Below are 14700 nucleotides of genomic sequence, written 5' to 3' on the forward strand. Positions count from 1 at the left end.
CTAACAAGATAGACTTAACCATTCAAAATGTGATATTCTAGAAACCCTCCCTCCCTCCCTCCCTCAAGTTTGTAGTCACTCTACACAAGTGACATGGATCTAAGAAGAAACCATTTTATGGAAGATTCCAATGTTATTAAGATCCTCATATCAACTAAATTAGGATTTGGGAAAACACCTATATAGTGGATTAAGATCCTATTAGATTAATATGACTTAGGTTTAGAAGCCAAATATTTTATTAGCGTTGCGTTACTATCTTGTGAAATTTGATTATTCTCAATAATTGATAAAGTGATAATGGAGTGATTTACAAAAGAGGATAATAGCTTCCATTAGCATGAACAACTAAGGATAAAAATATCGGTTTTAGAGATATATTAATAGTTGAATTTTATAGATATATCATGATACATCAAGAATAAAAAATATCGATAGGACGGGAACTCAAAACAATAATACACGTATGGAAGTTGTTTTGTTGAAAAAAATAATAATACATGTATAATTTTGTGATATTAAGTTATAGTATATAGAACTTCAAAATATATTTATAGATATTTATTTAATTTGGATGTATTCAAAGATACAAAAGAAATTGTTACATATGTATAAATTTCCAAAATATTTATAATTTTCTTCTCAAAATTATATTTAATTAATATGTAAAAGAAATAAGAAAAGTCTTGTTAAAAAACTATGATAATATTTTATGTATTTTAATATTTGAATATAATATAATTAAATTTATTTTTATTATTAAAATTTTATTTGGATATTTTTTATTTTGTAGGAATGTATTAAAAAGTATATTAACTTCTAGAATTTTCCTTTTTATTAAAATAAGAGAAAGCGGCTTTAGTATATGTTTTATGTTAGCAAATATTGTTGAAAATCAACAACATGATTAACTTTTCCATTCAAATATCTTTTTTATGGCTAGGAATATTTCAAATTTTCGACTAAATATTGACAAAATTTCCTTGAATTTTCATCCATGTGCACAACTAACTTTGCGGTTGAAGTTAAGATAAACTGCATTTTCTATTGTTGAAAACCTTGTGAAGAATTACAAATAGTTTTTAAAAATAAAAAACAAAAAACTTGTTTGAATAAATTGTTTTTGAAAATAATTTTTTTGTTTTGATTTTGTAAAAACATTGTAAATTCAATATATATATAATATAAATTTAATTTAATTCAAGTCTTATTAAAAATGAAAATAGTTTTATAATTACATATAAATTAAAAATAATGATTCAATGCAAAATAGAAACAATATTCATTCTAAATTAATTTTTGTTCATAAATATTTGGTATTAATTCGTTCACTATTTAAGTTTTAAAATACTTTTAAAAATTATTAGACTTGTCAATGAATCTACTTAATTTGGAGTTCATTTACCTAGTGAAAATTACTAAACTCATTAATAAATCAATGCATTAAGTCTTATATATATATAAAGAAAATTAACTTAAACATTTAAAATAAATTTTCGTCTATGACTTTTTAATATTATTGAGTTCCATGACTTATTAGAATTAATGAAATCGGTTTTTGAGTTTCAAATTATTTTTTAAAATGAATAATTTTTATGTATCAAGTACAAATTTAAAATTTATTTTCTTAATGAAAAATTTTAGAGAAGTTAAAATAGATTTAGAAAAACATATGTAATTTAAAAGAATATTGTATTTGAAGATTTTTTGTATCATTATTAAATCATAGAGAGAGAAAAAAAATGATATCATGTTCAATTTTATTTGTTTTTTATGGTTTTTTTAATATTCTATTTATTTTTAAAAATTCGGTGAAACAACTTCTATTTATTCTCTAAAATTATTCTCTATTTCACTTTATTTTAAAAAACTGTTTCAAGAGTACACCAGTCAAATAGTGTAAGAAATTTTAAAAACTGTTTTTTTGTTTTTAGAAACAAAAAATCGGTTTTAAATTGCATAACCAAACAAACTCTTATTTTTTAAAGTAAATTTTAAAGAAAGAAAACTATTTTTTGTATTTACTTTTTTAAATAAAATTTTATTCTTAAAAATAATTTAGAATGGTTTTCATATCTGTTTTTTAATTACTGTTTTTCAAAAACATTTCAATCAGGCCCATGGACTTTCAACCCAAGCTAATGGTTTTGAGATTTCTGCACGTTGATAGACCTGTCAAATCATACGGCTCCACGTATGCGGCACTGATAAATTAAGCGAGAGTCCATTTGACTGGCATTCTCTATAAATTTATTGAGCTACTGATCACACTCTACAGAAAAAAGAAGCTCACCTGAACTCTTTAGGAAGGCGAAAATGGCTGAGCTGCAGATGGTTGGGGTCCAACTTCCAAGAGTGAAACTGGGAAATCAGGGATTAGAGGTAAACCCCATTTCTTTCCTTCATTATCCATTTCGTTTGCTTCATCAAAATCTAAAATTTTGTTTTTCAATTTAGTATTCTTCATATTCCAACTGTGGGTAAAACTGGGAAGTTACCTGCTTGAGATGCAACCCATTTCAATTTCTCGATTATCCTCTGCTAGTAGTAACTAAAAGGAGCCACGTGTTTCTGATGGCATTCACCAGGAAAGAGAGCTAAGATTAGAGAAGCCATTGATCTGAATGCATCTTACATGATGGATACTACATGATTAGCAATATGGGTTTATCCATAAATGTGGGTATGAAAGGAGAAATGAGTTGATTTAGGAAGTGTCATGTATGTGGGTGTGAAAAGAGAAATGGGTTGATCTGGATAGGGTGAATGCTTATGTGTGAGTATATGATTTGGGTATATTAGGTTTTGCCTTAAAAGTAGGTGATGATGATCAATACAATTCTCATAGCATCACCAATATATGGTGGCTTTTAACTTCAATATTATGTACTATTTTCTCAAAAACATGGTTTTGGACCATGTATTTTGTCATGCTTGTGTGCTACCAATATGAGTCTTAAATTGAGGTCCAATCTTCATGGCCATATTTGAGAAGCTAAGTACTGGTTAATTTTCTTTTCTGTATTGATGCTTATGGTCATACATTTGAAGAAATTTTGGGCAAGCTACAATCTTGTATACTCCAATAACTGTAGACTGAGAGAACTCACAAGAATCTGCTCCTGTTCTAGTAATGTTAAGCAAACTAATAGACCTCAAATTGTCATCAACATGTAATCAATTCCCTATAGATAATCATTGAGATCATGGAAGAATAGATGTTTATATAAATCTTCCCAAATAAATGGAGAGGTTTTTATTGCTCATTCATTTAAATGAAACATCCGTTTTCTTATAGGTCTCAGAGCTGGGGTTTGGTTGTAGGGGACTGTCCGGAGGCTACAACAATCCTGTCCCTGACGATGTTGGTATTGCAATTATCAAGCATGCATTCAGTAAAGGAATCACGTTCTTTGATACAGCAGATGCTTATGGAGCCCAGGCTAATGAAGTCTTGATTGGGAAGGTAACTACAATTTCTCATGGTTTCATCAGGACACCACTAACATCTTTAGACTAACTATGAAAACCTGTAACAATTATTATTATTATTATTTTGTCCTAATCTGGAACAAATTTCTGATTCCTTTAAGTTGTGCTGAGAATTGGTTTTCAGGTATTTTCTGCATTAGTAAGTTTATTTTTTAGAAATTCTGTAGATGGGTCTAATTTATGATTGTTTTATCAGGTTATAGAATGGATACTCTTTAAATTGGTTTATGTCCCTCTGGATAAAGCCTGAATTGAATCCGAACTGTTCTCTATTTATCTTTGGAAGTTCTGTTTAAGGGAAAGAAAGTAAACTATGATATTGATCATAATATTTAGGCTCCATTTGTTTGAACTGAAGACACATCTGGTAAAGGAGGATGTTATTTGTGTCAGAATGTGTCATTATGGTAATGTCAGTTAGGCATCTTATTCAACTATTTGTCTAATATGACATGAATCAGAAAAGCTAACTCCAAAATTTAAAGAGGGAAACCAATTTCTACAAGGCCAACTGTGAGCAGTGGTTATCCTGAGATAGATTTTGTTGATCTTTACTGCAGTTACAAGGGTCGGGATTAATTTGGAGAAAATGGAGACTGTTCTAATGGGAAAATGGAGAATGTGGAAAGGCTAGCTCTTAGGCTGGGTTTTAGAGTAGGGTTCTAGCTACTAATTATCTAGGTCTGCATTTGGAGAGCTTTTTAAGTCCTTACTCCCTGTAGAGCAGAGGTTTAAGAAGAGACTTTCCTAGGCATTCAGGAGTGTTCATATTTCTCTTAGTTTGGTAGAGTTACTCATCTGGATGATGCTCTGTCTAATCTCTTGATCTAGTTAATGCCATTCTGCTTTTAGCCAAATGAAGTTGCAAAAATAGACTTGAAAAGATTAAGAGAGATTTCCAAGGGGGAGTTGCATCAACTGAAAGGAAAATTCACATTTGTTAGATTGTTTAAAGGTGGTTTGGGTGTTAGAAGGCCCTTGGTGGTAAATAAAGCTTTGTTGGGAAAGTAGATGTGGCTATTTTATGAGGAGAGAGAGATTGAGATAGAGATAGAGATAGAGAGAGAGAGAGAGAGAGAGAGAGAGATTGATATGATGTGGTTATCATATATCAATTTCTTCAACAAAATAACTTCAATATGTGTATAATTGCTTTTTCTATCATTTTTTTAGAGTTTTCCCAATCTTTCTAGAAGTTTTGATCAATTTCAGTCCCAATAATATTTTTTTGTCTGTATTTTCATCGATATTTCTTGATATATCATGATATATCCGTAAAATCCAACTCCCGATGTTTTTGTGAAAACCAATATTTTTATCCTTAGGTGTTACTTGGATTGCATGACTGCATTATGGGTAAGAGGAGAAAGGAAATCTGAAAGATGACCCATTTTTTTCCATTTGGAAATATAGAAACAGCAGAATCTCTTTGCCAGTGTCTCAAAACTGTAGGCCCCATTTGGCAGCGTTTTTTAAAACAGTTCTTAGAATCAGTTTTTGAGGGTAGTTCTTAAAAACAGTTCTCAGTTGTTTTTAGGAAGAAAATTCTGTTTTGAAACTCAACCATAAAAATAACTTTCTAGGCCTATTCTTTTTGAAGGCATTGTGCACTTATGTACAGTGCAGAAGCTCCTGTCCTATTTTCCGTGTTTCCAATTGTTTCTTAAAACATTTTATAAACAACTGAAAAATACCTCAATTTTTTTTTTCTAAAAAATCACCTTGTTTTCCAAACAACTTTTAAAAAGTTGTTAATCTAAAATTTACAAAAATGTTTTTGCAATTAAAAAACTACTTTCTGTACTAAGAAGAGTTTTCAAACATGCCCTATATTTTCATAGTTCAATCTCAGAATGGAAGTGGATGATTTTTCTTGGTTAGGTTTGTGAATAGTTTAGGCCTGTGACAGTTGTAGATAGAGGTTCTTTATTTGGCCTTCACGTGTCTTTTATACTTCTTTTGTACCAAGTTGTGCTTCTTTTAGTAATTTTCTATTAACACTTACATTCTTACTTCCCAATCCATCAAAAAAAAAAAAAAAATCATATCTTTGTTTGAAACACAATGGTATCTTATCTTTTCTTTGATTTTTCTATTGAATGTAGTTTTCTGTCTTTTCTTGATTTGTCTCTTGAATATAGTTCTCTATAATGAATAGAGCCTAGATGTTATGAAACAGGGAAAAGAAGCCTGGAAACGTGGTTATACAATCTGATGGACATCATTTTTGAAAGAAAGTAAATATGTCCTTGAGCATTCTCTATGATATTCATTTCTTTATACTTATTGGTTTTGTCTCTGCATGATATAATCATTTAATACTTTAGGTTATGCTGGCTCCTAAAAGGTATTAAGGAAAGAAAATTTTTTTTAAGGAAAATGATTTTCTCATGTTTGGTTGTCCCATGGAAAATAGTAAAGAAAATTAAATATAATTAAAACTAGTTAGAAACTTATGCATTTTAAAATTATTTGATCTTTATATGGATGAGTTAAAATAAGTGAAATTAGTTTGAAGTAACAAATAAAAATAATTTATTGATTTTTTTTCCTTTCCTCTCAATTTTCTTTCCCTTACAGGTTACCTTAGATTTTCTGTGAACCAAATATAGCCTTAATGTTTTCGCATGCCTAAATATATCCATAAAACATGAATTATAGCATGTGTTTAGGTTACTTGTAGCTCTTTCTCATGATTTACTATTTGGAAGTAGAATTCACAGATCCGATACAAAAATTTGCAATTCATAGTTTTGGGTAACAACAACTTGATGTTGAATATTATTTGTTCTCCAACATGCTTTCTTGGAGCAAGAACAGAAACAGGAAGCCACAAAATAAATAAATAGACAATGAATAAATAAATAAATTTCACTTCCAGAATCATAAAATAGAGATTGAAAATTATCATGCTTAGGCAAGTGATTTCAACTATGTATTAAATACTCTGATACACAATCAGGTAACTACTGCTATTTCTGTTATCAAAATGTTGAACAGATCATTGTATGGTTTTGTTATCAATTCTTTTGATTTCTTCCATAAAAGTAGTTTGTAATTTTAATAGATATCGGATCTTGAAGGCATTATCTTGAAGGCATTAAAGGAGTTACCTCGAGAAAAGATCCAGCTGGCCACCAAATTTGGTCACGCTGGTTTTGACCCTGCCACTGGCTTGATAATGAATGGTACCCCTAAGTATGTTCGCTCCTGTTGTGAGGCTAGCCTGAAACGTCTTGAAGTGGAATACATTGATCTCTATTATCTACACAGGATTGACAAGTCAGTACCTATAGAGGAAACTGTGAGTGTTATATTATATTTTCTCTTTTTATTTTTTCAAACCATTTTTGTAATGTTGTGATCTTTTGTTCTACTTGAAGTTTTAATCATTTCACTAGCACATGCCTTAAAAATATACATCCACAAAAATGTAGATGGGGGAGCTTAAAAAGTTGGTTGAAGAGGAGAAAATTAAGTACATTGGGTTATCTGAAGCCAGCCCAGACACAATAAGGAGGGCTTATGCAGTTCATCCAGTTACTGCCTTACAAATGGAGTGGTCCCTCTGGACCCGTGATATTGAGGAAGAAATAGTCCCTCTTTGCAGGTTTCATATTCTATCCTAAGTTCTAGACCTGTCTCTTCCCTATGTCCATCCTTGGCTTTCTTTTGTCTATTTACATGTTAGTGTCCATGTTACAAAAATCCATTTATAAAGACAAGTTTCTAGAAGTCAAATTCCTTATTTTGGTTTCATGTTCAAATTTTTATGGTAAAATATCACATATTTCTCCTCGCACTCAGACCTTAATCCTTATAGTCTGCAGTTATCTGAATTTATCTTTTCCTCTGCTGTATTTCCAATTTGTCTTTTCTTTTCACTCAATTTTATATGTTTTTAACTATGAGAGACTTATATTCTGTATGTTTTGTAGACAACTTGGAATTGGGATAGTTCCATACAGTCCTCTTGGACGTGGGTTTTTTGGCGGCAAGGCTGTTGATGAAAATGTTCCTGCAAACAGTTTCCTGGTGTGGAACCAGACCTATATCCAGTCTTTTGTGTACTCTTTTTTGTTGCACTAATTTTTCCATCAAAAACATTATTATGGGCCTGGTTGGTTTTGATAGATTCCCCTTTGTGCTACATCTGAATAAGCATGGTGAACTGATGGCCAACCTTTTGTCTTATCAGAGATCAATTCCTAGGTTTCAAGGTGAGAACTTTGAAAAGAACAAGATCATATACACTAAAATTGAGATGTTGGCAGAAAAGTACAGATGCACCCCTGCACAGCTTGCACTAGCTTGGGTTCTTCATCGAGGGGATAATGTGGCACCTATCCCTGGTGAGTCACTTAGTTCTTCCTCATCAACCTAGCACCTAAAGAACATACTGGACATCTGTTCTTGTCCTCACAATAACATCGATCATTCATGTCTCTTGATTGTTGGTATGATTTTTCTATTTTTTTAAAATGAAATCTGATTCTCCATTGAACAACAGCTATAGGTTTTTTCTGCTGCAGATAGATATATCTGTGGACTTCAGGACTATCCTGTTATACCAAATAAGTAAATAACAATAAGCTTACCAAATTGCTAAAATCACTAGAAGTTGCTTTTGGAAAACATGCTTGTGAGATGTATGGCTAAGATATATTTATATTGATCCTCATTTGATATGCATGTAGGAACCACTAAGATTAAAAATCTTGATGATAATATTGGTTCCTTGAGATTGAATCTCACAAAGGAAGATTTAGAAGAGATATCTGATGCAGTACCACTGACTAAGGTGGCAGGAGCTAGAGCACCTGACGTTTTGACTGGCACCTTATGGCGGTTTGCAAATACACCTGCAAGAGTATGAAGACAATGAATTGAGGTATCTGGATATGCAATCTGATTCCGAAATCATAATTTCCTCACTGACTAAATAAATGAGTATGAAAACAGGAATTAAGATATCTTTGGTTGAACCTGATGTGGAACAACATTGGCTTCCTCTTTGACCAAGAGTGAAAATCATAGTCAAAGCCATATCAGCATAAGCCAGATTAAGAGAGATATAGTTTCTGTTTGTTTATCTGTCTGTTTATATCATGAGATATTGGAAATGTAGGACTGGGCAATGCTGTTGGATGTTGTCTGTTTTGCTATGATTGTGATGTAACTGAAAGATTGCATAACATGCTATAGATGAGATCAGGAGACTTGCATTTCATTTCCTCTATCTGGCAGTAGGAGGATCAACCACTTAGTTTTTCATGGTATGAAACCAGCAACATGGTGAAAGGGATATGGGTATTTCTATTCTGCAACTGCTTGACAAGTTTTGGAGACTGCTGTCTGTTCTGGTTTGATGTTGTGTTCCTTGTCATAAAAAATAAATAAATAAATAAAAATGGGTTCTTCCTATTGAGTTTGATTTAACAATTCTCAAAAAGTTGTCTTTAAGAATAGTTTTCAAAATCAACTTTTTGATGTTTTATAAAATGAAAGTATGTTTGGGAATTTGAAATATTCTTAACTTGTTTTTTGTGTTTTCAAATATTTCTTAAAAATAAATCGATATATTTCTTGTTTTTGTCTTAAAAATAGAAAATAATAATGAATTCTATATAAAAAGTGGAACCCCTTATACAAAATGTATAGATTTACTTTGGAAATATTTATTTATTTTTCTGGTAAGTAATTCTGCAAATATTTTTAACAACATCTAAGCAACTTCTACGTGAATGTTCTCGTCTTTAATTTCAGAAGGTCTAATCCAACTCTTAAGTTCTTACATTTAGCTCTTATGCTTTGGCCTCACATGTGGAAATGGAGGAAAAAAGAAGGGTAAAAAAATGTTTCAAGGGTTGGAACATTTAGAGAGGATAGAATATTAGCAACCTCAATTTAATAAAAGAGTGCATTCTCTAATTCAACGGATTGAGGTTTTGAAAAAATATAAAGTCCCTTGAGAGAATCTATTAATGGTGAAGGGAAGCTAACTTTACTTAAAGTTCGTTTGATAGTAATTTTTGGAAGTATTTTTAACTTAAAAAGTGTTTTCGAAAAAATATCAGGGTTTTTGATAAAAATTTAGAAAATACTTTTAAAATTTTATAAAATCACTTATAGTGTTTTTTGAATAAATATTTGATAAGTAATTCTCTTAAAAATATTTTATGATGAAATACTTTTACTAAAAATACTTCAAATAGAAATACTTTCAAACGAAGTCTTAGTACTATAAAGCATATGACTTCAGTAGTTACAATGGTAAGGGTTCAACTCCTTGGTTGAAAGGAACTTTCAAAAGATTAAATATAGTTTCATCCTTGTTAATGAGAAAAATTAAAGACTTCCACTCATATGTTATTTTGTTAAGTGTTAGTAGAATAGGACTTCTCTAATGGAGTAATTAGTTTTTGCTTTGATAATGACATCCAAGAATCCAAAACCATACTATTATTTGATAATCACTAATGCTACATAGATTTTTTTTTTTTTTTTGATAGTAATGTTGTTGTCACTAATTATCTAAATGCCGTTAAATATTAATATTATGTGGCAAGATTATAATGTTGTCATTAAAAAATATTGTATTTACCTTGATACTTTTAGTGGCAAAAAAATGTTACCATTGAAAACACTATAAAATGATTATTCAATGACACTATTAATATTAGAACAAAAAAATATTTATTAATTTGTTGATGTATAAAATATATGAAAAATGAATTATTGATAAATATAATTTACAATTGCTAATATTTTATTTTGGCGAGAATTATTGCAAACACAACTTATAACTTATCATTAAAAAATTTACTTTAAAGTTTTTCTAGTAATAACTTTGAGATCTTGTTAAATACTTATATTGTATGACAAAAAAAATAATGATTCCAGTAATAGACACTAAGAGATGTTATTATTTTAAGTGACAAAAAATACAATGTCATCACTAAAAACAATACAATGTTATTGTTTTTAACAAAGTTATAACAAAATAATTTTATAAATATTGTCAAACTTTTAGTCGAATTTTATTGTTAAAGATTTAATTCTAAATATTTAGGATAAATGTTGAAGCGATAATATATATTATCTCTATATTTATTTATGTGTTAAATTAGTAATAAAATATATTAACCAAAATTCATATTCAGAATAAAATTTTATAATTCTTATAAAATTTTATCAAAGATGAAAAATAATCCATATATATATTGAATTCGTAAAAGAAGAATTTTATAAACATTATATTTAGGACAAATTTTTATAATTCTTATAAAATTTAAGTTAATTCATTTATTTTAAAATATATTTTTTGAAATACTTAGAATAAAACTTGAAGCAAATAAGTAAATTATCTTCAATTTTTTTTGTTATATATATCATATTGAATTAGGGACAATCGTGAACCAACCAATAGAATGTACTTCTTCGAGACCATCGAAGGGTTACAAAAATTTTTTAGTAGTGACATATAATTATAGTTAAAGTTTAGTTTGATATATAAATAAAATTAAATATATTAAATTAATGACAAGCATTAGTAATCAGAAGTACATTTTTACCACTAATATATAATTATGATTAAAAATATATTTTTAATCATAAGAGATAATTATAACTCAAATTATAAATGTATTATCGAAATATTGTTGATAAATACATACTTATAGTAGTAATAAATTGTTGATACACTTAGTGGTGACATATTATTAATACAGAAGGTTCATGTTAATTAATAACAATAAATATCATCACTAAATTCTACATTTTTAAGGCAATTTTATACCTTTTATGGCGATCGTATTTTAAATTTGTGATAGTAAATACTATGACTAAATACTTGTTATTTACTTGCTAAGACGATATTACAGTTAAAATGACAATAATTAATTGTGTGTTTTTAAAATTGCAATGAAATTATTTTGTAGCAATTTCTAAACTATTAGCTAAATTTGCAACTAAACATGTGATTTCTTATAGTATTCAACATCTTTTATGCATTTGTAAACCCACATTTTTCATGATGCATTCATACTTGATGGCATGACTCGTTTTTTATTTATGAAAATTTTATTTTTGATTTTTAGAAAATTTTTTGAGTCATCACTTATTTTTTATTATTTTTAAAGGGAAAACAAAATAAGAAAGAAAAACCTTAAATATGATGTGAGTTCTAAAAGAAAAACAGGTTTACAAAAAACCGAGTTGGATCCGAGGGTCAGGTTACTTGGTTGATAAGCCGTAACACCCCTCTAAGCCTTTAAAAAAACGGGTCTCTATTAAATAAGGTTAGATAAGTGTGACAATTAATTGATTAATTAATTGTAAATACCAAAAAATGATCAAAGATGTAATATGACTAAAGTACGCAATGGAAAGTGAGCAAACAAATGAGAAAAGATAAGATGTGTACCTGAGTAGTGAATTAATAATGTGCTATCCCGGAAGCAGGGGTAGTGAACTAATACAAAATAATTACATGAATGTCATGGAGTAGGGCAAAGTCAATCAAGCATAACAATCAATCGACAAACAAGAAAATCTTGTATGTTAGGCCCCATTAAAGCCCGATTTATTTTTGCATGAATTAATTCCATAAATCCCATAATCTTTGGGTTATAGAATTTATTTGTGTTTGCTTAAAAATCGAGAAAATAAAAAATTTATTAAAAAAAAAAAAACAAGAAAAATTGTGAAAGATGCTTGCTAGAGAGAAAATGGAAGCAAATTTATTAAAATCAAGAAATTATTTAAAATCAAATAAAATAAGAAAAGATGCATGCCGAGAGGAAAATGGTAGCAAAAACCTTTTTAAAATTAAGTTTTAGATACCTAAAGATGGCTAAGGAAGAATAAAAAATAAAAATAAAAATAGATAAATAAAGTTAAAGACTTAAAATTAGTTGAAAATTGAACTTTTGAATCAATTTTTGGAAGCAAGGATAAAGAATTAAGGAAATGAGACAAAAGGGTTTTAAAAAGATGCACAAGAGAATGGCCATGCACGTAGGGATTTTCATCCATGAAATCTTTCATGCACACACACTTTGCCCCACAAATGCCTTGAATATTCAGGCTCGAATTTCCAAAAACCAACTGCCCACAACATGCACCCATTTGAACCATAGATTTTTATATAAATATCCAACAAATGAAAGTTCCATTACACAGTCACTTAAACCCCATGGAAATCACTTGGAATTTTCAGCCATTAACTTCTTCATATACAACCACTTGAACTTATTGATTTATTTTAAAAATATTCAGCCATAGAACAACCACAAAACCCATCCCCATGCAACCACTAAAACACCATTAATCTCATCATATACTTAGCCATCAAAACTTCAACCCATTTCCATTAAAATTTCAACAATGAACCGAATTCAATGGCATTGAATTCCATGCATTAATCCCTTGAAATTTTAGCTGCAATTCTTCTATTAACAACCACATGTGAGTTCTCTCATTAAAAAAAAAAAAAAAAACATAAATTGATACCTCCATTAAGGCGCACCAAAATCAAAGGCATCGAGTTCCATGGTTGCATCTTACATATTTGCTCTCATTTTTTGTCATTCAACTATGTAACCTATTCTCTTCACAAATCCCATGGTTCCCACAGTTACTGCTTTCTTCCATTAGTATCTTCATCCTCCTTCCAACTTCTCAAACCTTACTACCCAAAAGAAATTCCACCGTCCTCCACGAGCATAGAAAATAGAAACTCCTATGAAGCAAAACAGAGCAGTTTGAAGAAAGCATGGTAAATGATAATGAATAGAGATGAAAATGAAATGTACGAAGAAAAACATAATATGATCTAAAAGAACAAACAAAAGACCCATTAAATAGAAACCCATTTTATGTTGAAATCAATGGGCTCCATAATCAGTGGCAAAACTAAAAACCATCTTTGGATTTATCTTCAGGTGAATATCAAAAGAAAATGAGAGAAAAGCAGAGCAATATTACACCCAAGTAACAAATGAAAGCCAGAAACCACAAGAAAAATACATGAAGAGAAATGTAATTAAAAAAATATATTTAGGAAATCCACAATGCTCACACTTGGGAGTGTTTCTTTCCTAAAAAAATCAGCAAAGTAGTTCCTCGAGCACCTCTTGGCTTCTTGCTCTTCGAGCCTCCCTACACCTCTCCTAGAATCTAGCCAACTCTCTCTCTAGCTTGCATGAATTTGTTTCCCATAGCTTCCACCAATTTTCTTTTCCTTTCAAAAATGGCTCCCTCACAGCCTGCTCCTTCTCTCTGTTTCACAGTTCTCTCTTTGTTCTTACTTCATGCTCACAGTTCAACTCTCTCTCCCCATCTCTTCCTGCCCAAGACACCTTCTCTCTTCTCTCTCAAAAACCATTAAAAGAAAAGAAGCAGTCTCCCTACTAATAACTCCCAAAAAACCATCAACAACAAATTGTTTTCCCCCATAGCTCAGAATCCTCCCTCAGTTTCTTTTCTTCTCTCTACTAAATGCTCTCCATCTCCCTAGCTCACCGCTCTCACTTTGAAAATCTTATGTATCCTAATCACCACACCATGCCAAGACATGTCTCCTGAAACCCACTCCCCTGTAGAGATTGTCCCCCACTCCCCTCTTTGTTCCCACAACAAAAAAGGTGCTCCCAAAAGGTGGAGAAAAGGCTTCACAAAAGGTAAAAACGGACAAAAAAAAAAAAAACAAAGCGAACGACTAGGATGAGGGCATGTGTCCTCATACTAACCAAGTTGCCCCAAAGAGCTCTCAAGCTCTAAAAACACAGTCTAAAAAAAATCCTAAGAGACCTCCAATAATCATATTTGGACCCAAAATAATCCTCTAATGGTCTCCAAATTATAGCTTAAAAATTAATAATGAGCCAAGTAGACATGGACCACTAATGGACGATAAAAAACTGAGCAAAAGGAATCCTAAACACATACTAAAAAGAGCAGGGTGGGAGAAAAAATAATAATAAAAATATGTGTGTGCTAAGGATAAAATAGAGGGTTTACAACATTTTAGTCTGCATTCAATTTATTTTATTTATTTTTTTTGTTCTTTTAGAGAAGTCAAGAAGAGTTCTTATAGTTTTAGGGTTGAGGTCTTTGAAGCATCTGTATTTCCGAACATTTTTAAAGATGTCGAAAACCATAATATTGGATGTCCTTAAGGGTATCAAAAGGTACAGTGTCAGATTG

At 30.2% G+C, this 14700-nt stretch overlaps 1 protein-coding gene across 2 annotated transcripts; it reads left to right on the forward strand.

The window, feature by feature from the left end:
• Positions 1–2247: 2247 nt before the first annotated feature.
• On the forward strand, positions 2248–8729 carry LOC117929820 (perakine reductase-like). Of its 2 annotated transcripts, none has more exons than XM_034850242.1 (7): positions 2248–2382; positions 3299–3466; positions 6560–6796; positions 6930–7102; positions 7431–7527; positions 7691–7844; positions 8190–8729. In XM_034850242.1, exons 1-7 carry the CDS (start codon positions 2317–2319, stop codon positions 8366–8368), a joined length of 1074 nt encoding a protein of 357 aa, XP_034706133.1. In that variant the 5' UTR covers positions 2248–2316; the 3' UTR covers positions 8369–8729. The 2 variants fall into 2 exon arrangements, with proteins under 2 accessions (XP_034706133.1, XP_034706134.1); XM_034850243.1 differs by having other exon boundaries at positions 6590–6796.
• The last annotated feature ends 5971 nt before the right edge of the window (positions 8730–14700 follow it).

This window comes from Vitis riparia, chromosome 14, assembly GCF_004353265.1.
Source record: "Vitis riparia cultivar Riparia Gloire de Montpellier isolate 1030 chromosome 14, EGFV_Vit.rip_1.0, whole genome shotgun sequence".
Lineage (NCBI taxonomy): Eukaryota > Viridiplantae > Streptophyta > Magnoliopsida > Vitales > Vitaceae > Vitis > Vitis riparia.

Excerpts from the sequence above, each read along its gene's own strand:
- LOC117929820 (XM_034850242.1), top strand. The coding sequence starts at position 2,317 with ATGGCTGAGCTGCAGATGGTTGGGGTCCAACTTCCAAGAGTGAAACTG. Across the intron at positions 2,383-3,298 it reads TGGGAAATCAGGGATTAGAG|GTCTCAGAGCTGGGGTTTGG; the intron begins GTAAACCCCATT and ends GTTTTCTTATAG. Across the intron at positions 7,845-8,189 it reads TAATGTGGCACCTATCCCTG|GAACCACTAAGATTAAAAAT; the intron begins GTGAGTCACTTA and ends ATATGCATGTAG.